General features: G+C 57.2%; 1 protein-coding gene across 4 annotated transcripts in view; it reads right to left on the bottom strand.

The window, feature by feature from the left end:
* Positions 1 to 643: 643 nt before the first annotated feature.
* Positions 644 to 24,870, bottom strand: part of MIDEAS (mitotic deacetylase associated SANT domain protein) — a 75,983-nt gene continuing 51,756 nt past the window's right edge. For 3 of the 4 annotated variants that reach the window (XM_062181183.1, XM_062181182.1, XM_062181184.1), the window contains 12 exons: positions 22,546 to 24,163; positions 19,860 to 20,159; positions 12,506 to 12,851; positions 10,698 to 10,764; positions 10,214 to 10,356; positions 9,979 to 10,082; positions 9,413 to 9,488; positions 8,766 to 8,854; positions 6,550 to 6,699; positions 5,265 to 5,477; positions 3,959 to 4,155; positions 644 to 3,723 (listed from right to left, as the gene is read on the bottom strand). In XM_062181183.1, the coding sequence (XP_062037167.1) occupies positions 3,546 to 3,723; positions 3,959 to 4,155; positions 5,265 to 5,477; positions 6,550 to 6,699; positions 8,766 to 8,854; positions 9,413 to 9,488; positions 9,979 to 10,082; positions 10,214 to 10,356; positions 10,698 to 10,764; positions 12,506 to 12,851; positions 19,860 to 20,159; positions 22,546 to 24,018 (3,336 nt within the window). In that variant the 5' untranslated portion in view covers positions 24,019 to 24,163 and the 3' untranslated portion in view covers positions 644 to 3,545. The remainder of the gene's footprint in view (positions 3,724 to 3,958; positions 4,156 to 5,264; positions 5,478 to 6,549; positions 6,700 to 8,765; positions 8,855 to 9,412; positions 9,489 to 9,978; positions 10,083 to 10,213; positions 10,357 to 10,697; positions 10,765 to 12,505; positions 12,852 to 19,859; positions 20,160 to 22,545; positions 24,164 to 24,870) is intronic. The other variant, XM_062181185.1, reaches the window with a different exon arrangement.

Here is a 24,870-nt window from a genome sequence, read left to right as displayed (position 1 = left end):
GGCGGGAGGCGAAGGCTGGCGGGGCCGGCCGGGCTCGCGTGGCGCAGCTCGGCAGCCGGCGCGTTCCCGCGGCAGTGCAGGGCGGGGCCGGCCCGCGAGGCGCGGCCGCTGCACCGGATCCAGGTCGCCGGGGCGGCGCGCGCGCGCGTGACCATGGCAACGGTGTCCCGGACGACGCGCACCCGCGGGCTCCGTGCGCAGCGGCGCGGGGTGGGGGGGAGCGGTTGCCATGGTACCGCAGCCATCAGATGTTCCAGACTTTTACAATGAAAAAAAATATATATACCAATAAGCATCGAGGGCTTCTGTCTTTTAATCCGGAGTGGATTTCAGATACCAGTGGGTATCATCCGCGGTGACGGACTTGGTCATGCAACTGGCGCATCACGCCAGGTGCGTGGACCGCATTTCATCCAGACGAAACGAAGGCTCCCAAGTATCCCACTTGTGTGACACACAGACTGGACACTTCCTCTTATCTAACACTTCGTCAAAAGGCCGGCCTACCTACCTACCTACCAACCGCTGGCAACGCACCAGTATTCTGTAATCCCTGCCTCGGGTACTCTGCAAGCCAGAGCGAGGGCCGCTTCGGTCAATCTCAGAGGATGAAAATCCCCCAAAGGAACACAGCATCCAACTCTGAATTTTTAAAACCTTATTTAATGAAAGGTTTAAAGATACAGAAGAACATTCAAAAGTAAATAAGTTACATAGGTACATTACAATCACATCAGCAAGATTCTCTTTAGTGTATTAATTTTTATATAAAAAGCACACAAAAAATAAAATCTTCCATCTGCTCTATCACAACTGTACAGCCAAAGAGGTAATATTTATATATTTATATATATGTACACCATTTTCATATGTAACAGTCTTTTTTAAAAAAGGTTGCCACAGGCAGCAAACACACAAAAGGCAGTGTCTGATCATCTGTTTCAAAATAAAAGGAATATACTTCTTTATATGCTACTAAAATATTTGTACAATAATTACAGACTGTCAAGGCTGTCCCCTCCAACAAGGCCTTCAACTTGGAGACAAATGAGTAAAAGGTGAAACAGAAACAGCTGCAAATCGTTAGAGGCAAACAGTAACACAGCAAAAGGGGGGGGGGGGACACTTGTTTTATAAAAATATGCACACTTCCTGTAAACCTAAAGGAGATAGGCTTGCCAGTCTAGTAATAAATACTGTCCAGAAAAGCGGGCCCCCGTGGAGAGGGTGCTAAACAGCCGAGGCTTCGGGATGTGTTGTGTTCCTTCTTCATCTAGGCATCTGGCACACGAGAGATCAGGTCACTGAGGCAGTTAAGTGTGGGCAGTTCCTTTGGACATGAGCAGCACAAGACCTCTGTGCCTGGGTGGAGGTGCGGTGGCAGAGGGGCGAGTGTGTGCCTCAGCGGTGAGGGGTGCTGCCGAAGGCACGGAGGACAGCAACGATGTCACTGTCTCCTCAGATGGGTGAGAGACCTCAGAAATGGTCCAGAACACAGGCACTAGGGCAGTGTCACGCCGGTGGCTGATGGCAGATGGACACTGGGAGATGGATATGGTGAGGCGGTGTGGGGAGATTATAAAGCTAGAGGTGTCTCTCGTCTAACTTCTTAAAGCAAAGAGCTCGGAATGGGAGGAAAAAGCAACAGAAGACAAGCCCGGGGTGTTCACAGGGAGAAGAAAGCACCGTTAAGGATCTACCTCTGCCAGCCTCTATGGCTGCACCTATGCTACTGGCAGGTCGCACCTGCCCCCAAACAGCTTCCTTGTCCCACTGCATCTGAGGTATCAAAGCATCCTGGAGCATCAGCCCCCCTCAAATCCGGTGTCTGTCGGGATTCACAGACAGGTCCCATCTTCACTTCCCCCCGCTATGTTCACCTGGTCTGGTCTCTGTGAGCGTAGGGTAGAATCACTTTCTTATTTAAAAAGATATCCAAGTCCTGAATGCTACCACTGAGCAAAGGGTCCCAGGTGACTGGAGGAGGCTTCTGTTACCGCATGTCCATAAAGGGGCCTGAAACCAAATAGGGTTTAAATAGAAAAAACCTCGGGAAACCTAAGTAGCACTTTGGGGCTAAGCTGTGAAGGCACTCATATTACACAAGGATTTAGAAGAGAGCCTAAAGTTGCTACCCTCCTGTGTCTGTAGGGCACACCATGTGTTCGCTGTCTTGGGACCTTGAGCTTCTCCTATGAAGGTGATGGGGGAGCTGGGAGGAAAAGAAATTGGTCTCTCCCATAGCTGGGATCCTGCAGAACCACATTAATGCATAAATGAACGCTGAAAAATACCTAATAGTGCATAGTTTAAAAATACAACTCCCTTTCCGCTCCCAGTTACCACAAATGCCTTTCAGCTCATCTCCTAGGGAGCAGCAGGATGAAGACGTCTCGGCTCCTTCCTGACATGCTGACCTGTTGCAGACGCATTCACTTAGAATTTCTTGTGCAACTCAAGTTGAGTAACAACATCTGAAACATAACAGCTCTTCCATGGGACCGGCAAGTACAGGGGCTTCCAGAACACTCTGGCCCTTCAGTTCAGCGATTCCCTGCCGAATATGGAAGCCAGAATCCTGGCCTGATCAACACAACCGGAACCCTGGCCGCCTGCCAGCTCCCTGGAGGCAGCAGTAAGAACTGCCTGGGATCCCCCGCCCCTGCTAGTCCCCGTGTGCCTGACACCCAGCTTCCCGCTGTCTCTCAGTGCTACTGTCAACCCTACTGGCGAGAGCTTCCCCCAGCAACAAGGTCCGGGAACTGGGGGGTGGGGTGGGGGTGGGCTGGGGATGCCAAGGTGCCTCGTTTTTGGCTAAATGCACGTGGGCCTCTGAAAGCAGGAGGCCCCTGGTCCCTGAGAGGATGTTAGAAATTAAATATTAAAGAATAAATAAATAGCTCCCAAATGACACGAGTCAAGGAATGAAGGCTCCTGTCCAATCTAGTTAGGAGACCTCCCCCTCCCAGAGAAGGATCCAGAGATCGCCAGCGTGCAGGGCTGGGGGTGGCATGGGGCGGGGGCATCAGGCGGCAGCTGCTGGGGGCAGGACAGAGGCGAGCAGGGAGCTGGCCCCGAGGAGCAGGCTGGGCCTCTCCGGGGCCTGTTGGAGGCTAAGCTCCCGAGGCGGCCTCCCGGGCCCAGTGTTTGGCAAATTGGGGGGTGGGGAGGGGGGAGGCGGGAAGAGCAGGTTTATCCCCAGCTCAGGCACAGAGCGGCCCAGCGAGCAGCCAGGGGACAGTCCCCGGCCTGGGCCCGGCGGGGACAGAACAGGGCCGGCCGCCGGCAGCCTCCGGGGGGGGGGAACAACGCTGCAGCGGGGTGGACTTGTGCTTGGCGGCCCCGGCGGCTCCGCGAGGCGAGGGAGGGAAGCGGCGGGAGCCGGCCCCGACAGGCCGGATGCGGAGAGAACTGGATCCTGCAGCCCTTAACACTGCTCCTGGGCCTTTATAAATAAAAGAGCCGTTTATTTCACTGTCTTATGGTTTGGCAGAGGCAGGTCCACGGCGCTCTCTCCTCACCGCCCCGCGAGTGCCCGGGGCGGCTCAGCCCTTCTCGCCCGCGCCGCTCTCCTCGCGCAGCGCCGGCTGGTGCGGGGCGGCGGCGGCAGCGGCGGCGGCCGCCGCGGCCTCCTTCTCCTTCTGCCTCAGCGCCGCCGCCTTCTTCTCCTGCTCCGCGTGGCTCTTCATGTGCGCGCTGCGGCTCTTCACCTTGTAGAACACCCTGCGGCCGCCCGGAACGGAGGGGCTGCGGTCAGAGCCGGGCGCCACCGCCGGGAGACCCACTGCGCACGCGCGGGCACCCACCGCCCACCTCCCGCAAGCTGCCCGGTGACGTCACCGCCCTAGAAACGCGAGGAGCCAATCAGAAGGCAAGGCGGACGCTCCGGGCGCCCCTCCGCCTCCCCCGCCCCTGCCGCTCCCACCCTGCGCCGTGCCCGTCGGGTCTGTGGCCTCACCTGCCACATTTTTTACAAGGGAAAGTGTTCTCCTGATTCTGGGTCTTATTAAACGCCTCTGTTTTCTTCTTCTTCTCCGAAAAAGGCAGCGCCCTCCGTGACTTCCCGGCGCCCTCCCTTGGCTTCTCTGGGGCCTGAGCGCCGGCAGGGCCGGGGGCGTTGGACTCGTGGCTCCGCAGGATGAGGATGTCGTTGGCCTGGAGAAGGAAACGCGGAGAGCTGAGTCCTCCGGGGAGGGCAGATCCCCCCCCCGTGGCCTCCCAGGGGCACAGGGTCCCCAAAGGGCGATCTTCCTGTGACAGAGCCCCCCTGCCCCCTCGGAAGCCCGGCGTCCTGGTCAGCGCTGGCGCTCAAGGACTAGCTGCTGGTGGGACAGCCCCGGCGCGCACGGACTCATCGGATGCGTCTGCACCTGTGCCGAGAATGGGACTCAGGCCACTGAGAGGGGCCCACTGTCTCTGGGGATACAGGAGCTGCCACACAGGAGCACGTGTGCAGGATGCTGGCGCCGGCCAGTGCACAGCGTGGGAACCGCTGACCACGGGGGGGCGGGGCAGCGGAGGACGCCAGGTGCACACCTGGAGGAGGCGCGGCCCGGGGAACCGGGGTTGGAGGAGCCCCAGAGGTTCCCTCAGAAGTGACTGCGTCTGTGCCCTGGGCCGAGCCTCCCAGCAAAGTGCTCACAAAGTCGGGGGACCCCACCAAGGGAGCAGCCCCCCGCTACAAGCGCCAGGTGCAGGCACAGCCAAGGCTCTGAGGAAGCGAGTGGCTCCCCACCCCGACCCCTTCCCAGCCCTACCCCTCGTGGGCCCACAGAGCACCCCTGGGAATCAAAGGCCGGGGGGGGGGGGCTGTGAGCGCTGCAGAGTGGGGGTCAACCCTTGAGCTAATGGAAGTGAAGGCACCTGACGGGAACTTGTGTGAGGACCCATTTTTGTCACCGCCATCGTCTCAGCTGTTCCAGACCCCTCATCAGGGACAAAGCTCTCCGACAGGGGAGCCCCTTCTGAGCTACAGCTCAGGCATGCGTCCCCAGCCTGTCACATACCTGCTGGGCTTCCTCACAAGGCCTTTGCCCGCTGACTCTCAGAGCCAGAAGCAGTGTAGTGTAAAAAGTAATAGCAATAGCAATAGTAATAGTAAGACTCAGGCTACCTGCCAGCTGTGCTATCCTGGGCCTCCACGTTAGCGCCTCCCACACAGCATAAAGTGCTCTGGGCACCTCCTGCTCTGTCCCCCCCTCCCACGCCCCCAGGCCCAGCTGCAGTCCCAGGCCCAGCCAGAGGAAGTCCCTGGTCACACTTACCGACTCATTGGCCTGTAGTGTCTGTGTGGCTTTGACAGCCGCTGCCCGCCGGCTGCGCTCTCGCCCCTCCTCCTGCTCCCCCTTGTCCTGGGTCTCTGGCACCTCTTCCTCCCCCTCCTTCCCGGGCTCCTTCAGCTCCCTCTTGGGCTCCAGCCTCTCTTCGCCTGGGGACTCTCTTCTGGGAGGAGGCACCCTCGGGAACTTCTGGGACGTCTACGGGGGTGAGAAGGAGGGCGGTGAGCATGGAGCCCAGTCACCTGCTCCCAGCTCTGACCCAGCCCTGCTGGCCCGGCACGGCCTCCTGCACCTGTGCAGAGACTGTGGCAAGGTGTGGCCCTCCTGGGGCTCGGCTGTCAGGGGCCACGGAATCTTGAGCCCTGGAGTCTCCGGCATGAGGCTGAGCACTTGAAACAGAGCCCGGCGCAGGGAGGGGACATGCCAGTCCTTCCCCATAAGCCACCTCGGTGGTGTGATGCGGGGAGCTGACAAGCCTCGAGCTCCAACTCCAAACTGACTCTAACACTTTCTGTATTCCCATGCCTTTCCCATCTGCAAAATGGGGGCAGTACGTCCCCAAGTGTGGACTCCTGGCCCTGACGTGACGTCAGGCGGACACACGGACACAGAATCAAACGGCATGGCATTCCCTTTCCAATTCTCTCTCGGTCCTGTGTCTAGGACAGTCTCGGGCTGCTATTAACGTGTCTTTGACACTTCTCCAGATTTGATCATTACTAACAAAGAGCGGTCAGGCCTCAGTCTTACGGCCCTGGCAGGTAACACAGTACCTAGCTGTAACTTATGCTGCTATCTGGTTTTCACATATAATTATCTTGCCCGGGACCTTCTACTTATTATGATTGTGATACAAAACTTCCCTTTTATGTGAGTAAAAAAAAAAAAAACGACCCGGCTTAAAGGACAGTAAGGGAAGATACACCGACTGGTGTGTGGACATGACAAAGATGGTAATGGTGCCACGCGATGCGTGCAGACAGAGCAGAAACCATAAAGGCCATGCCAGGAAGGCTGAGGTTGGGAACACAGTTGCAGATGTTGGGATGAGGAGACGATAAGGCAGTGCAACTGCAAATACTGTGGGAACTCCTCCACACGGTCAGCACCACGTGTGATTACCGTGCCACCTGTTGGGGGAATGCAAAGGCCCAGGCCCGGGACCTCAGCTCCTGGGGACCGTCAGGGTTCCTGCCTTCTGCCAACTGCTAGAGGGCCCGGCCCCAGATCCAGCCCGGTCCTGGGCAGCCAAGGCCGGGAAAGGAATCACCTTAAGATCCACTTCCACCTCCTCCTGCACAGACTTCTCGTCGCTTGTATCCACATCCCCGAAGGTGAGAGCCCCGTTGCGGCCGATTTTCACTTGTTTCTTGTAGGTGTAGTAGAACTCCACGCACTGGGCCACCGTCTTGGTCTGGATCTGGTTTGAAGCCAAACTGAGGTCAGAGGCCCCTGCTTCTGCTCCCCTCCCTGGGGACCACCCAGCCTTTCCCACCCCTGCTTGTCTCCCTCCCACTCAGGCCCCAGACTGAAGCCAGGGAAGCCAGGAAATGCAAGCATCTTTCCAATGCCTGCTCTGCAAAGACCCTGACCAGGACAAGGAACCAGTGCTCTAGCCCGGTTCATAAGGCAATCAGTACAAAGAGCTACCAAGGCTGACAAGGGAGCTGGGACTGCGATGCATGTGAGAGCATCCTGGTGTCAGCCCGGGAGTGCCAGGGGCACTGCAGTTTTGCAGGCGAATATCCTCATTTCTAGGAGACGTGTGCAGAAACCTTTTGAGCCATGTGACGTGATGCTCTAACTTTCAATGTATGTGTACGTATGTTTCTGCAGAGACAGAGAAAGCCAAGTGTGGCAACTGCTAACCATGGTACCTCTAACTGAGGGGCAGATGGGGTTTCACTGCACTGCTCTTCCCAGAACTTCAAACAAAAAATTTTAAACAAGTGTGGGCAGGGGTCAGTGCTGTGGCATAGCAGGTAAAGCCACCACCTGCAGCGCCAGCATCCCATATGGGTGCCAGTTCCGAGTGTCGGCTGCTCCACTTTCCGATCCAGCTCTCTGCTATGGCCTGGGAAAGCAGTAGATGGCCCAAGTCTTTGGGCCCCTGCACCCACGTGGGAGACCTGGAAGAAGCTCCTGGCTCCTGGCTTTAGATCAGCCCAGCTCCAGCCATTGCAGCCATCTGGGGAATAAACCAGCAGATGGAAGACCTCTCTCTCTCTCTGTTTCTACCTCTCTTTAACTCTGCCTTTCAAATAAATAAAACCTTAAAAAAAAAAAAAAGTGTGGGTGTCATCCACATTCAAAGCCATCCCTAAAGCTGCACCACAGACCCCCTTCATCCTCTCCAGGGGGCAGGGTCTGACAAGTGAATTTCACACTGCCCTGAGGCTTTGGGACAGGGGAAGAAAGGTGGGGTGGAGTGGGGTGGGAGAGAGCGGAACTCGGGAGAAACTAACAAGCTGGCCCAGGAAAAGCCCCTGGGAGACACATGACCCAGTCTTACTAAAGCCCCTCTGTTTCCTGCCTGCTTGCCCTGGCTTCCCTGAAGGAGCCAGGAGGGTCTCGGGGGGTGGGGGGGTGGGGGGAGGGTCTCTCACTTTCCCCTTTCCTTCATCTGTGTGGCCGCCAGGTCGGGGTTTGGGACTTCTCTCCCAGGCCCCCCCCCTCCCAGACCACCGGGCCCCTGCTGGGCTGAGAGCTCCGGCCCTGTGGACACTCGGACTGCCCGTTCTGTCCGTCTGTCTGACTGCCCAGTGGTCTGCTTTTTTCATGAGGTATTGGGAGTACCCTAGTGGGTTTCATGGCCATGTTCTTCCGAGCAACACTGCCCAGGCGGGGAACAGAGTATTAACAAAACACGGCAAATGGTGGTCCTCGCACGAGGCCCTCGTAGGAGGTGTCCCGGGCACTCAGTCCAGCCCCCGGGGTTGTTCTCACACAGTCTGTAATTCCCGGAGCAAAGAGCGCATGCCCAGGCTCCCACAGCACTGTCCCCACAGCCCAGACCCTGTGACAGCTCCTTGGCTTAGCAAAGCACTCCAGTCCCAGAAGACCCAGAGAGAGGACAAGACCCAGCAGGGGAGCCCGAGGTGGTCACAAGTCCCCCAGGTCAGCCTTCACGCTGGAGACCGCCCCGCCCACGGGCCCTTGGGGAACGGCTACCCTCTGCGGGCAGCCCCCCTTCCTGGTTTCTCCTGCCTCTGGTCTGACACTCTCCCAGGCCTGCCTGCCTCTGCACAGCCACACCACCCTCCGTGGGGGAAGGGAGCTTGGAACCAACAGGGGGAAAAGGCCGGATCTTTTCCCCTTTGGGTATGGCTTAGGAAGTTATGGCTGAGGCTGCCCAGGGCACAGGCCTGGCACTTTCCCGGGAGGGCTTGGTCAGCGACTGCAGGGCGCGCACTGGCAGAGGGAGCCCCACAACCTGGCCGGCGGCTCCTAGCCCTCCCTTGCCCCTGAAACATAGCCCCAGCTCACCAGCTTCTGGACCAGGAAGAAATCCTTCTTGTAGATGGCAATGCCCTTGTTGAACAGCTTTCGCTCTGCCATCTTCCACTGGTCGGAGCCTGCGGGGCAAAGCAGGAGCCGGAGTAGTGAGGCGGGCAGAGCCGTGGCACGGGGGCAGCTCTCGGCAGCTGAGAGGCATGAGGTCACCCATGCGTGGTGTCTGCCAGGGTCCAGAGCTGCTCCCGGTCCTGCTTCGGGCACCTGCTGGCCAGGCCGCTTGGAGCCTCACTCTCCTCGCTTGGGAAATGGGAACTGGCAGCAGAGCCCACCTCACCGAGTGTGGTGTGGATTCCACGAGCTATAGATGAAGCTCTGGTGCAGACAGAATGTAGCCCTCATAGGGGTCAGTGCCAGCGGCTGCTAGGATTAGGCAACTTGGGCAACGGCCCTCTTAAAAGACATGTCCTTCAGGGGCCACCTAAGTTCCAGATGCCTGACGCCAATTTGGACAGCATCTGTGAACTGGCCTTCATGCCTGAATGGGCTCCCCCCTGCCCACTTGCTTTCCCAGGAAGTCCCCTGAAGGCTACCGGGGCTCTGGTACCAGTTCCCCCAGCCTGGCTCTCGGCTGCCTGCCCCCACCCCCCACTCGGGGCTGCAGTCGGCTCCAGGCGCACCTGTGTAGTGATACGTTGCCAGCGGGTGGTTGTGGGGCCGCAGGGGCTTCTTCAGCAGCAGCTTATTCAGCGTTTCCTGCAGGGGAAGCGGAAGAACAGTCAGGCCCTGGCAGCGGTCTCAGCGCTCCGTGGGGCTTCCCAGGCCTGGCAACATTCCGAGGGGCGCCCTCAGGCCTCGGAGCAGCAGGGGCACTGACTACGTCCGCCTTCACTGCCCAGGGTCCAGCGGCCTGGGAGGGTGGTGACGGCACAGGCTGGGGCTGCTGAGGAACCAGGCTGCTGGACCTCCTACTGTGGCAGCCTGGAGGCTGAGAAGACCCTCTGGTCCTGAGGGTGGGGCCCACCGATCCAGAATCAGGGACTGGAGTGGACAGGAGGGCTCTGCACAGCAGACTCTGGAGCATGGAACTGGGGCTCCCTTGAGCCGAGCCCCTACAATGTGCTGCTAGGTCAGACCATGCTGCCCGCCTGGCTCAGCACGCTGCAGGCCTGGCTCCTGGACATCGGGCGTGGATCACTGCCCGCCTCCCCACAGGACCCTCTCTCTGCCAGGGGTTCCAGCTCACCAGGATGTCTCCCCTGGACTCGTGCAGATAGTGCAGGGCCAGCTCCTGATTGGTGCCGGCACCAGGGAAGATGCTGGAGCAGGCAGCCGTCAGCAGGTCTTCCACTGGATTCACGGAGCGTGGGGCGAGAATACAGGAAATCACACTCGGGGCTCAGCGAGGCTGGCTGGGCCCTCCCCCCCCCTAACCCACACACGGCCCACCTCCACTCGCTGGCTCCCGGGGCCCTCCTCACCTTGCCTCTGCTTCTCCCGGCTGCTCTCCAGGTCCTCCCAGGGCTGCCACACCAGGTCAGCCTTGTGGGGGTCGGCAGCTGCCAGGGCGCGGTCCCTCATCAAGGGAATTTCTGCTTGGAATCGGGAGCCTACGTTGATCCGTCTGCAGGGGTGGGAAGCACAGGCAATGAGGCCATCCCCGTGGAGGACAAGGGACCTGACGTGCCCCCTCGGGAATGGCACCTGGCCCCCCAGAAAGGCAAGGCGCGAGGCTAGGAAGGGGAGACTCCAGGTTGACAGATGGGGAAAGGGTCTCTCGGACACGGCCCCCGCCTCTCCCCTCCACCCTAGCTCTCCCCAGAGAAAAACTCAGGCTGAGCTGGCCCCTTTGTTTTTCCGCAATTCCACCCAGAAGTGTCTGGGGGGGTGCTGCCTGTGGCTCCAGGGCCCGTCTGCACATGCACGCTGCAGCCCAGAGGCAGGGCTGCACGGGGCTGCACTTACGGCTCGATGCTCACGGGGGTGGCCTCCCCCATCACAGACAGGACAGGCGGGGTGACTTCGGCGCTGTCTGTGGAACAAAGAGCAGGCTGGTAAGTGGCTCCCACCTCCCTCAGCCAAGCACCCCCCAGCCCGGTGACTGCCCTGCAGGCACGGCTCCCAGGGTCCACACTCAGGCAACCCTGCAGCCCGCTGGGACCACTCAGGCCCTTAACTAAAGGTGTGAGTGCCTCAGTTTTCACACCTGCACAAAGGGGCCATTACTGCCTACCAAGGGTTAGTGTGAGGACTGAATGAAATAATGCACAGAACCTGGCAGTCCACAAGTCCCGGCCATGATTACCACCGCTACCCCCAGTCACAACGCTGCTCCTAACGCATGTTCCTGCCCCACACCACACTGCGCGCCAGGATGAAGAGGCTGAAACTTCCGGCCCATGAGCAAGGTGGTGAGGGGGCTCGCTGCCTTATCTTCTCTCTAGGATTGTCTGCTTCAATTCCTCCTGAGATCTTTTCAAGGCCCTACATTATCAAGACACTCCCAAAACAACAACAAAAACCCCTGCCGACTCCCTCTCGACCAGGAGCTACACCCTGGCTTCCTGAGCCCAGAGTTCAGCACAGGTCCCCTTCCAGCTGCACCCCCTGGCTGCACCCTGGGGTCCTAGCCCACTGCTTACCACGTGGCCCCTTGCTCTGCTGCATCGTCCCACCTACATGCCTTTGGGGCAGTCACTCGCTCAGCCTGGCCTGCCCTCCCTGCTCCCAGACCCCGCCCCCACGGGAGTCAAGCCCGCCTGCAGCCCCACCCGCCCTGAATGCAATGCCTTCCTCCCCGTCCCAGGCCTGCAGCCTCTGTGGGCTCCGGAGCATAGCGTTAGCCTCACTCGCACGCAGGCTGCCGACTCCACCCTGTCCAGAACCTCTGCCTCTGTCTCCAGGGCTTTCCTGTCGACTCCCGGATGACCCTGTGCTCTGTCCCACACGCCCCTGCAGCCCTCGCAGGACCCAGGGCGGCTTTACACCCAGGTGTCTGGTGAACACTCGCGGACAGGCTGGCCTCTTCTGCGCTGCCGGTCTGTTCTCTACAGGGACTTGCTCCTGCACCCACAGCCCGCCAGAGGCTTCCCCTGGAAACCACGAGGGGCCAGACCTTGGTTTGCCTATGGACACCAGGGGGCACCAGAGAGCTGCACCACCGGTGAGGTCAGAGTCAGAAGTTAATTGGGTGAAGGCGCCCATGTGCCTCCCACTTAATCCTCTCTACCCTCCAAGGGATGGGATTTTCCCATTTTTTCAGAAGAAATGGATCCCTTTGTAGAGTGGGTCAGCAATACACCAGTCAGGCTGGGCCGGTATTGCCATAATGACCATCCAAGCGAGAGACCCAGGAAGGAAGGCAATGGCCAGGCACTAGTGTAAGGGCTTTGCACGTGCACCGCATCTGACCCACAGGGCTGGGGCGCAGTGGATCAGGAAGCTGCTCTCTGCGGCTCCCAATAGAGTTAACGTACTGGCAATTTCTCCACCAACCAAGTACTACTCATGTCTCCATTTTAATAGCAGAGACTGAAGCCCTGGGACCTTAAAGGACATGCATGTAGGGATGATCTGAATCCAAGCAGCTGGGCCCGCCCACGCCCTCACCCCACTCCCAGTTCTTGAACCAGGACAGCATCCTTTCCCCTCTCAGAGCTCAGACAGAAGAGCCGCTTCCCCACGGTGCTCCAGCCCCAGGAGCTGAGTCACCTCCCTGCCAGGGCCCGCTCTCTCTCAGTCCCCTACCCCCATAACCACAGGGGGGCACTCACTGGACCGGAGCAGGGTGCGATGGGCACTCTTTGGCGTGATGGGAGGAGGGGCTGGGACGCTGCTGGTGGAGATGATGGCGTTGAAGTAGAGGCCGGAGCCCTCGCGCACGGGGCTAAGGATGGGGGGTGGGGTGTAGGGGGGCAGCTCGAAGCTCCGCTCGGAGGGGTGGTCAGCTAGGCGCACAGGAGAGCGCAGGTGGCTCTGGTACGGGGTGATGTTGGAGTAGACGGGAGGCGCGATGAACGTGCCCGCCTTGGTGGGGATGATCAGGGGCTCAGGGCGCGGCCGCTGCTTTGGCTTCCGCACAGAAGGCTCCCCCTCCAACTTGGCATTCACGTCTTCAGCCTGGAGAGGGAAACACAACGAAGACGCCTCAGCGCCCCGCGTCCCAGGACAACAGACGGCTCCACGGCTGCCTGCCACGTCCAAAGCCCTTCCTCAGGGTCTCCTCTGGGGCAGAGGTCAACACGCGTTTTCTGGACAGGGCCCAAGCATGGCCCGCACATGGTCTCTGTCACACAGTCTTCTTTTTCTTTCTTCAGATGGCCTCGGGGCCATGGGCTCCACATCTTGGGGTTCAAACAACCACAGACCAGAAACAGGTTTTTTAAAAGAGCATGTCTGGGGGCCAGCGCCGTGGCTCACTTGGCTAATCCTCCGCCTGTGGCGCTGGCATCCCATATGGGCGCCAGGTTCTAGTCCCGGTTGCTCCTCTGCTGTGGCCCGGGAAGGCAGTGGAGGATGGCCCAAGTGCTTGGGCCCTGCACCCGCACGGGAGACCAGGAGAGGCACCTGGCTTCAGATCAGCGCAGTACCGGCCATAGTTGCCATTTGGGGGGTGAACCAACGGAAGGAAGACCTTTCTCTCTGTCTCTCACTGTCTGTAACTCTACCTGTCCAAAAAAAAAAAGCATGTCTGGGGGGGCTAGCATTGTGCCATAACAGGTTCAGCCCTGCCCTGCAATGCTGGCATCTCACATGGGCACAGGTTCAAGTCTTGGCTGCTCTACTTCCAATCCAGCTCCCTGCTAATGTGCCTGGGAAAGCAGTGGAGGATGGCCCAAGTGCTTGGGCCCCTGCCACCTCTTCCACCCACATGGGAAACCTGGATGGAGTCCCAGGCTCCTAATTTCAGCCTGGCCCAGCCTTGGCTCTTGCAGCCATTTGAGGGGTGGACCAGCGAATGGAAGACCTCTCTCTCTGTATTCCCCTTCCCGTTAACTCTGCCTTTCAAATAAATAAAAATAAATCTTGGGGGAAAAAAACCCCGCATCTGTGTTGAACAGGTACAGACTTCTTCCCTTGCCATTATTCCCATAACAACTGCTTCCACAGCATTTCACCGGCTTAGGCACTGTCAGCAATCCAAAGACGACTTAAAGCACGCAGGAGGGCCAGTGGGGTGGCGCAGCAGTGAGTTAAGCTAGGGCTGTGACTCTGGCATCCCGTATCAGAGCACTGGTCTGAGTCCTGGCCCCTCTGCTTCCGATCCAGCTCCCTGCTAATGTGCCTGGCAAAGCAGCAGGAGACAACCCAAGTGCTTGGGCCCCTGCCACCCAAGTAGGAGACCTGAATGGAGTTCCAGGCTTCTGGCTTTCGACTGGCCCAGCCCCAGCCACTGGGGTAAATGAACCAGCAGATGAACGCTCTTTCCCGCTCTCTGTCTCATATGCTCTCTCTAACTCTGCCTTTCAAATCAATAAGAAGTCTTAAAAAATTAATCTCTCTGTGATCTTCATTTTTCACATGGGAATAGTAAGTGCCTTCGTAACAGGGTAGCTACGGGGACCCTGCATTAGATGGAACCAGGCCTCAGCTGGACACGGGACCACAAAATGGAACAGTATAGCCTCTATCCTCACAGAACTTTTGTTCTAAGTCAGAGAGAGAGAGAGAGGATCCCCCATCCACTGGTTCACTCCCCAAACGCCCGCTGGGTCAGGCAGAAGCCAGGCGCCAGGAATTCCACCCCATCTTCCATGTGGATGGCAGGAACGCAGGCACTTGGGCCATCACCTGCTGCCTTCCCAGACGGACGAGCAGGGAGCTGGACGGGGACGCAGAGGAGCAGGGACTCAACCCAGGCAGTCCGCCCTGGGATGCGGGCAGCTTCACCTGCTGTACCACAACAGCAACTTTTGCCCTCAGAGTCCCAGTCCGACGGCAGCAGGCAGCCCATCCGTGCAGCCCAAGGCCAGCCCTCCTGGCTCACCCATCTTCCTGCCCGGCATGCCACAGGGGCTTCCGTGCGGAACAGAAAGCAGGGCAGCAGGGAACAGAGGCCTTGCCCTGCTCCGTCGCCATATTTGCAACAGGGCAGAGAGTGCAGTCCTTTGCGGTGAGCGGCACCCTGCTCCCCGCCCTGGCACCCAGCACAGCAGGTGAGGCTGGCCTGGCTGTAGAGCGGGCCTGGCCCCGGGAGGCCCTCTCCCCTCCAAGGCCCCAGCCGAGGCCCTGTGAGGCCGTGGCGTTTACCCACTCGTGCCCTCTCTTGCCTTCTGCAGACCAGGATGAAATGGAATTGTTCATGCTCCTGCCCACCGAGGAGCACCGCGCAGATAAAATGCAGCGCAGCCGAAGGCCCTCCTAACTCGCCGGACGAGAAATCCCACTCAGGACCTTCCGCTCCCTAACAGGAGATGTGAACTACTCCGAATATCTGACGGTTTTTCACGGTAAGTTCTTAGGTGTGAGGAAAGCACTGAGGTTACGCTAAAAGGAGAGAGTCTCTGTGTGCGTTATCAGACGCGAACCGCAGCATCAGGGAGGGCTTCATACACTGTTTGCTCCAGAACGATCCGGTGGCAGGCGCTGGAGGCGGTCCGGACGCAACCAGACGGGCTGTAGTTTGACAATGAGAGCTGGGTGGTGGCGGGACACTGGCATTCACTTACCACACTCCATTCTTACACATGATTGAAAACGCCGACAATGCAAAGCAAAATAACTAAATACATAAATCAGCAAAGAACAACAACAAAACCGTGCCCCGAAGCCTGGTGCTGCGAAAGCACTCCCAGGCAGGCCTTTGGCGGATTCAAATTCCAGGGCCAGCTCTGCTCTGCCTGGCTGTGTGACCAGTTTCTTTTGCCTTCTCTGGACCTACTTCCTCATCCGTGGAATGGGGGCAGTGAGCTGTGTCACTGGGACTCTTGGGACAAGCTGCCCAGGCCGCCAGACTCCAGCACAAGCTTTCTCTCCACCAGAGAACAACACAGACACTGAGTGGCCTGGGGTCGTGCCCTCCTCTGCACCACCCTGCCCCCCACAACACAGGCCAGGCATGCAGGCCAACTCTGCAGCTGAGAATAAGTGGAAATCCAGGCTCCGGGTGAAAAACACACTCCTGAAGGCGTCAGAGAGAAAACAGGTGGGAAAGGACTAAAACGCTAAGACCCAGGGGAGAAAAGGAGGCCAAAGCAGCGAGTCCAGCTTTTGGAGCTGCATTCGCCCTGGGTGGATGCAGGTACTGGCAGAGGCCGATGGGAGCAAAGCTCTGAGCAAATGCCAGGAGCCAAGAGAATCTACAGTGCAGTTTACAGCTCGCCAAGGAGGGAGAGCCGGGTGGACCGTCAGGCTCCGACTGGGACTCCTAAGAGACACGGCTCGGAATAAAGGTAGGTGAGAACGAGGCTAGTCCTGCCAGGGCGTGAAGTCCAACTTCAACCATTTCATCTCAACAAATGAAAGCCGATCAGGACTGCTTGTGTCCTCTGTGGCCTGTCAGAAGCAACGAAAACCACCCTTCATGCAAGAGGAGAACGTCGTCAATCATTTTTCATACATGACAGCTGCCACTCAAGAAAAAAATAACCAGGTACACAATAAAGCAAGATGTTATTTTAAAACCGGAAACAACAGGTAACAGAAACAGACTCACATTAAAAGTCATTAGTAATAAACATTAAGAAAACTATACTTAATTCATGCAATAAGTTTAACAATTTCATCGAAACCCAGAAAGTGAGACAATGGAAATTCTAGAATTAAAAAAAAAAAAAAAAAGACAACTGAAATATGAACTCAGTGAATGGGTTTAACAACTTATTAGAGAATTAGTGAACTGAAAACACATGGGAAAATATAGGAAAGTGCGTGACAGACAAGACCGGGGACATGGTGAGACATCCAACAGTCATGTGGCTGGAGCTCAGAGATGGAGAACACAGAAGATGGAGAATTATTCAAGCAGCACCACAAACTCTAAACAGGATAAAGACAAAGAGTACATTTATCTATAACACAGGAAAACTGCTGAAAAGCACCAACAATAATTAAAAAAAAACCCAAATCTGGAAAATGACAAAATTAAAGACGCCTTACATTCCAAGGAACAATAATTTGACTGACAGTGACTTCTCAGTGGTGTGAGCACAACGGCAGCCTGAGACAACAGAATGTACTAGAAGAAGGGCCGGCACCGTGGCGCAGCAGGTAAAGCTACCGCCTATGACATCGGCATCCCATATGGATGCCGGTTCGAGTCCTCGCTGCTCCACTTCCGATCCAGCTCCCTGCTAATGTGCTGGGAAAAGCAGCAGCAGATGGCCCAAATGCTAGGGCCCCTGCCACCCATGTGAGAGACCCAGATGGAGTTCTGAGCTCCTGGCTTCAGCCTGGCCCAGCCCTGGCCGTTGAAGCCCTTTGGGGAGTGAAACAGTGGATGGCAGATCTTTCTTTCTCTGTCTCCCTCTCTCCGTAATTCTTTCAAATAAATAAATAATCTTTAAAAAATAACAATAAAGTACCAAAAGAAAATAACAACCAACCTAGAATCCTCTACCCAGCACAGTTACCTTTCAAAAACCAAAGATGAAATAAAATTTTCAGACAATCAGAGACTAATAAAATTCATCCCTCACAGCCCACTCTGAAGGAATATTCTTCAAGCAGCATGTAAGTGCTTAGAACTACGAGAAGAAAAGAAAGCAACAAAAGGGGTAAGGATGGGGGAGCAATAAACCTAAAACAAACAACAACTGGATAAAACAGAAATGCTATAATGTCCTGCTGACGTTAAATATGCAGAGAATGAAAATGACGTCGATAATTCTACAGGTGAGGCATTGGCAGAAAGTGGAGGAAAGGTGTTACGGGAACTTGCATTGTTCTCACTGCACTGGAAAAGGTAACTATCCTGTTTAACTAACTTACATGGGATTTCAGTAAGCCACGCAGGTCTGTTTTAATCCCTAGCAATCTTCTCAATTAGTGAACGAAGCCCTGAAGTCAAGGCTTTCCCTGTATGTAATAACCTCACTTCTCTCCAACGCATCTAGAATAGAACTAGCTGTGCACCCCCTTCGGAGAACTGAGCAAACAGTCGCTCGAATCCCCTCCCACAGGGCTTTGTTCTGCTGCAGAAATCCAAGTAAGAGAGCTGCTAGGATGATTACTAAAAGAGAAACAAATCAAGATATAGAACTGCTAATTCATGGTAACCCCAATGAACCCCGAGGAAAACACAAAGAACGGAAGAAAGGAACACAGGAAAGGCAGGATGGGACAGAAAGCAAGCTCAGAGCGAACGGCAGCTTTCAGCCCGCCGACAGCAGTAATGACACTGGACGTAAACGGCACCAGTGTGACCTACAAAAGACAACTCGGGAGCAGAGAGCACAATGACTGGCGGTTGCCAAGGGCTGAGGGCTGCGGACTGGGGAGATGCCGGCCAGCGGAGACACCGTTCCAGTGAGAGATACATTATACGACAGGGTGCCTCATACCCCTGGACATTGCTAACAGAGGAGACTGAAGTGCTCTTGGCACAAAAAAGGTGGTTAGTATGGGAGGTAATCCATGATAATTAGCTTGATGTAGCCATGTGCCAATGTAGACACAGGCAGGCACTTCAAAAAGTCCATGGAAAAGTGAAATTTAAAAGATCATTTTATTTTGGGACAAAAATTTTGATATCCACAGGGTTTTTTTTTAATGTTTATATGATTTTATTTATTTATTTTTCAATTTGTAAGGCAGAGAGTCAGAGATCTGCCATCTGCTGGTTCAGTCCCCAAACGCCCACACCAGCTGGAGGTGGACTAGGCCAAAGCTGGGAGCTAGAAACTCACTCTGGGTTCGCAATGGGCAAGGACCCAACTACTTGAGTGGTACACCTGCTGCCTCCCAGTGTGCATAAGCAGGAGGCTGGAACTGAAAACAGAGTTGGGACTAAAACCCAGGCACTCTGATACGGGATGCAGGGTCCCCATGCGGCACCTTAACTGCTAAGCCAACCACCTATTCCCGTAGTTTTTTCATAATACTCACTTTCCATTAACTTTTTGGAAGACCCATCATGTATCAAAACATCATGTTGCACACAGTAAACACATACGATTTTTGTTCATCAATTTAAAGTAAATAGACACTCAGAAAATATGTAACCCATATCAATACTGTAATTAAAAGACAAAGATTGCTAGACTGGAAAAGAACAAATCCCAATTAAAAGCCACTTGAAAAGATATATTAAGTGAAGGATACACAAAAGAGGGTAAAAGGATAGATATACTCCCTGCAGACACTAACCAAAAGAAAGCTAAAAGCTAAATAGACTTTAGCTTTCAAATTAGACTTTACTGTTCAAATGTTTATTTTCATCTATTTGAAAGACAGAGTGACAGAGAGACAGGTTTTCCATCCGCTGGCTCACTCCTCAAATCCCTGCGATAGCCAGGGTTGGACCAGGCTGAAGCCAGGAGTCTGGAATTCCATGCAGGTCTCCCACATGGGTGCCGGGGCTCAAACACGTGAGCCATCCACCTGCTGCCTCACAGGATGCATTAGCAGGAAGCTGGATTGGACGTGGAGCAGCCGAGACTCTAACCATGCACTCCAATATAGAACGTGGGCTTTGCAAGTGGTGCCTTAACCCACGGCACCAAACTGGACTTTAGAAGGCAAAAGCATTACTGCAGACAAAAGAAACAATGATTGAATGTCTAATCCAGCTACAGACGAGTACTTGCCCTAATAATCTGTAGAACAAGTGGGGATGGGAAAGGAAAGAAATAGACAAAATCTCAATCTCAGCGGTCAATTTCAGGACAGACAGCTCAGTACTGGCAGAACAAGCAAACATCTCTGCGTTCTGCACCCAGCATATGGCCTCCAGCACATGAGGGGCCCAGCGAAAATCTGCTAATCTGAACTGTGATTCACACGGCCTCCATGTCCCCAGTCTCAATTCCAAGTATACAACCGTCTTGTCCCGTTTGTACATGCATCCAGAGGTTTGATTTGGAAAATAAAAACACTCTCTCTGCCACCTCCTTGCAACCCTCCCAAAGGGCCCAAGGCCTCAGGAGTGGCCACCAGAGGGGGCGGACGCCTCTGCACCTCCTCTCATACCTGAGCTGTGGTCTCCGTCCCAGGGATCCGGGTGGACCGGCGGCGGGTGACAATGACCGATGGCTTGTGCTCCGCGGGGTTCTGCTCAGCACCCTTCCCGTCCTCGTCCACACCGCCAGCCTGGGCCACCTCGGTGGGGTCCACGGTCCGCACAGGCACGGATACCGGAATGATGAGAGGGACCATCCCGCTCTCGTCTCGTGCCCGCTTGACAGCTAAGGCAGGCTCAGAAAACTCCATGCCACACTTCGTGGTTGAGGCCAACACACTTTTCCGCTTTTCCTCCGCGCCATTGGCATCCTGGAAGAGAGCGGGGAAGAGGAGTGAGCTCAGCAGGGAAGGCCTGGTTTGCTGCTCTAGGACCCCCACCCCTGTTCAATCCAGGGTCCCCGATGGACTCTGACAATCTGGCCTTTCCCTGACCATCTCTCCTCTCACCACGTTCCCAGTGACCTCTCTTCTGTCAGGTCCTCCCAGCCAGGCTGGAGCAGGGGTCCACCCATGGCCATCAGCCCCCAAGTGGCTTTTACATATGCCTCATTTGGCCTGTGCAATGGGTAGCACATGAAAGAGTATCCAAGTATTTCTTAAAATCTCTCTGCAAGGTGCCGGCATTGTGGCACAGTAGGTTAAACTTCCGCCTGCAACCCCAGCACGCCATAGAAGGGGCAGTTCAGGTCCCAGCTACTCTGCTTCTGATTCAGCTCCCTGCTACTGTGCCTGGGAAGGCAGCGGAAGATGGTCCAAGTATTTGGGCCCCCAGGAGACCTAGATGGAGTTCCAGGCTCCAGACTTCAACCTGGCCCAGCCCTAACCATTGCAGCCATTTGAGGGGAATGAACCAGGGGATGGAAGATCTCTCTGTGTCTATTTCTGTAACTTTCCCTTTCAAATAAACAAATAATTTTTTTAAATGTCTCAGCAAAAAAAAAAAAAAAAAAAAAAAAAAAATCAGGAAACCTGTGTTGAGATGAATGATGGTCTTTGTGTTTTGTTCCCCCATGGGTAGCTGGCAGGAGCAGTGGGTACCCCGAGCATAGGGTAAATCCTGCAGCCTCTTACATATCTGCCTGGCGCTACAAACATCGAGGGCTGAGCCCTCCCTCTAGTGCGGGAAGGGGCTGACGCTGCCTGTGGATGCAGACACTAAGCTTCTCACCCAGAGATGCAACCGCGGCAAATCCTACCTGGGTCTCAGCTTCTCTAGCTACAAATGGGGGATGCAGAGCTGGGGCTGTGGCATCGTAGGTTAAGCCTCTGCCTGTGGTGCCAGCATCCTATACGTTGACGGTTTGAGTCCTGGCTGCTCTACTTCCGATCCAGCTCCCCTGCTGATGGCCTGGGAAAGCAGTAGATGGCCCAAATACTTGGGCCCCTGCACCCACGTGGGAGACCTGGAAGAAGCTCCTGGCTTCAGGTCGGCCCAGCTCCATCCATTGTGGCCATCTGGGGAGTGAACCAGTAAATGGGAGATCTCTTTCTTTCTGTATCTCCCACTCTCAAATAAATAAATACATCTTGTAAAAAAACTGAGGATACATGACAGCACCCTTCTTGTTGGGTTTCAGGATAAACTGTGAGGAAGCATTTAAAAAAATGAAAAGCACAACACAGGTGCTGAAATACTGCTCACTCATCCTCCCCAACATTACCATCTATTTTTAAAAATCAACTCTGGGGCCAGCACTGTGGCGTAGCGGGTAAAGCCGCCTCCTGCAGTGCCAGCAACCCATATGGGCGCCAGTTCAAGTCCCGGCTGCTCCTCTCCTGATCCAGCTCTCTGCTATGGCCTGGGAAAGCAATAGAAGATGGCCCAAGTTTTTGGGCCCCTGCACACAGGTGGAGACCTGGAAGAAGCTCCTGGCTCCTGGCTTCAGATCAGCCCAGCCATTGCAGCCATCTGAGGAATGAACCAGTGGATGGAGGCTGTCTCTCTCTGCCTCTGCCTCTCTGTAATTCCACCTTTCAAATAAATAAAGAAATTTTTTTTTTTTTTTGGACAGGCAGAGTAGACAGTAGAGGGAGACAGAGAGAAAGGTCTTCCTTTTTGCCGTTGGTTCACCCTCCAATGGCCGCCGCGGCTGGCGCACCGCGCTGTTCCGATGGCAGGAGCCAGGTGCTCATCCTGATCTCCCATGGGGTGCAGGGCCCAAGCACTTGGGCCATCCTCCACTGCACTCCCTGGCCACAGCAGAGAGCTGGCCTGGAAGAGGGGCAACCGGGACAGGATCGGTGCCCCGACTGGGACTAGAACCCGGTGTGCCGGCGCCGCAAGGCAGAGGATTAGCCTAGTGAGCCACGGCGCCGGCTAAAGAAATCTTTAAAAAAAATCTATTTTATTGCATCCCATCTACACAACAAAATGAACTGATGTTAAACGGCAGTTCCTCGTTCTGACCTTCTGAGCCACTGTGTAACGACCAGTCTATGGCTGTCAGCAAACTGGGTCTGGAAACGGCCCCAGCTTCCAGCCTCCCGCTGGCCAGGTCCCAGGGGAAGGGGACGGTGACCCCGCGGTGGTGGGCTGCACGCTGCTAGCCACCAGCCCTTCCTGTGTCAGTCCCAGCTTCCCTTCCCTGCACCCACGCGCCCTGAAGTATGCAAGGTTCATTCTCCCTAGGCTTCCGCAGCCCTCACGCTGCCCTGCCCCCTGCCCAGCCTGGCCAGCACCCCAGGCCACGCTCACCTTTGCACTCTGCAGCGAGGCCAGCTCCACCGCCTTCTGGGCCAGGGTCAGCAAATTGGCCTCCTGGGACGCGCGCCGCCGCCGCCTCGTGCTCTGGATCACCCCGCCCCGCAGCACCTGCCCACAGTCCCCTGTGCCCACCGCCCGCATGCTCTCCTCCGAGCTCATGACGGGAGCCTCCCGCTCGCGCCCGTTGGGTGCCAGTCTCTCCCCGTCAGACAGCAGCTGTGACTCCCTCAGCTCCAGGGGGAACCCCAGAGCCTCGGGATGGGGCTGCCCCAGGGGGCCGGCGGGCGGCGGCTGCAGGGGCCAGCGATGGAGGAACAGGTTGCTGGCGGGCTCCTGCCCGGGCTGGGTGCCGGCCCCGTCCAGGGCGGTGGGAGGCAGGATGCCCTCCTTGGAGAGGCGGCGGGAGCGGCGGGGGAAGGCGACCTGGGGCTGAGGTAGCACAGGCTGCGAGGCCGACTCCGGCAGGAGGGCCTTGCGCAGCTCGGGGTTCATGTCAGGATTTGGGGGGAAGGGGTAGGGGGCCATGCTGTGGTGCGCCAGGTGGGGCTGCCCCAGCGGCCCGGCGGCCTGCAGGCCGAAGTCCTGGGGCTGCTGCGCGGGCGGCTGCTGCATCGGGTAGAAGTTCTCGAACAGCGGCATCTGTGGCAGAGCTGCCTGCGGCGGCGCCGGCGGCTTCTGCGGGGGGAAGGCGGCGGCGGCGGCGGCGGCGGTGGCGGGGTTGGGCGGCGGCGGGCCCTGCCGGAAGACCTGGCGGTTCACCTGGTGGCCGAACGCCAGCTGGAAGGGCTGCAGGGGCAGCGTCTGGTTCGGGGGTTTCTTGGCTGCGTGGAAAGAGTTCAGCGGCGCCTGGGGCCGCCCCACCTCCAGCTGCACCTTGGGCGGCACCATGGGCCGCACGGCGTTGCCATAGCGGTCCAGCTGCGGGCCGCCCCCTTTCTCCCGCTTCAGGGCCTCGGGGTGGTTATAGTAGGCGGGGACCCCCACGCCAGGGTGAGGGCTCCCCTTGGGTCCGCCGTAGAGGGAGAGCCGGTTCCACGTGGAGTGCGGCGGAGGCTGGCCGGGCTGCTGCTGCCAGCCGCTGTCACTGACGCCGCCGCCGCCGCCGCCGCTGCTGCCGCGCTCTGGGCCCCGGCCGGGAGCCATCACGGAGTTGGGCCACTTCACCGAGCCCACCTGCTGGGACAGCATGGCTGCCGAGGTCCGCTCAGGCCCGTACACCACGGAGTTCAGCAGGGCCAGGCTGCTGGCGGGGGGCAGTTCCACAGGCTGAGAGGTGGTGGAGGCGGCTGCGGGCCCCTCGAGCCCCGCACCCAGCCCCGCGCCGTACTGCGGCTCCTCTTTGCCCCGGAGGGCCGGCTGTGGAGCCTGCAGCGGGGGCGGCTGCTCCTTGGGAGCCGCTCCCTGGTCCCCGAAGAGGCACCGCTTCCGTTTGTTCTGAGCCTTGGGCTGGGCCTGGAGGTTCATGGTGTGGACAACGGAGCAGGGAGAGCTACCTCACCAACTGCCCATGAGGCCGATGCTGCTGTTGGGGGAGCTCTTCCTTCCTCTTCCGAGAGGCTCTGGACTGCTCTACTCTTCCCGGCTCATGCTGCTCGCGGGGTCCTGGAGCCTGCAGAGGGAAGGGTAGCAACAGCGTCAGCCACAGCCTCCCGGCAACCTTGATGTTACCCCAAGTGTGACAGGGGGCTCTCTCCGAGGCCTCCCACGGCAGTCAAAGAATGAGTCCAGGGCCACAGCGCAGCGCGGGTGAGGCAGAAGCAGGAGCTGTGGGGGGTGTGGCCAGGAAGGCAGCAGAACTCCAGCACCTCCCTAGGCACTCTGACTCGCCTCTCACCCCGCCACCTGGTTAGCTCCAGGACTAGAGAATCAGGTTGTGCGACTTGTGCACTGCACAAAAGGCCCATGCAAGTGGAGCTGACAGCCAAGCCCTTCCAACCAAGCTGGGAAAGGGGGCAGCAAAGGCCCTACTAGGCTCCTTACTCCTCTGGAGCCAGGCGCCAGCCCCCGGGGCAGCCAGGCCTGGCCGTGCTTGTACATCCGTCCACACAGTAGCTCTCCACCAGAGCCGGAAAGATCCAGACCTGGCCAATGTCTCTCTGACACCCAGAGCATATCTCAGACACAGGAAGTGGGAAGAGAGGGGTCATTCCCAACATGGCCACTCCTGTGCAACACCCCCCACCCCCACCCCCACCGACAAGCGAGCCCTTGCAGAGCCCAGGGCCCAGGCCAGGCTCACAGGCCTTCACTCTGTCTGAGGCCTGCAGGTGAGGCCCCAGAAGGGTGTCTGCGGTCCTAGCCCCACCCCTGGGAAGA

This window comes from Lepus europaeus, chromosome 22 (assembly GCF_033115175.1).
Source record: "Lepus europaeus isolate LE1 chromosome 22, mLepTim1.pri, whole genome shotgun sequence".
Classification (NCBI taxonomy): Eukaryota; Metazoa; Chordata; class Mammalia; order Lagomorpha; family Leporidae; genus Lepus; species Lepus europaeus.
This window is presented reverse-complemented; position numbering and strand designations above follow the sequence as displayed.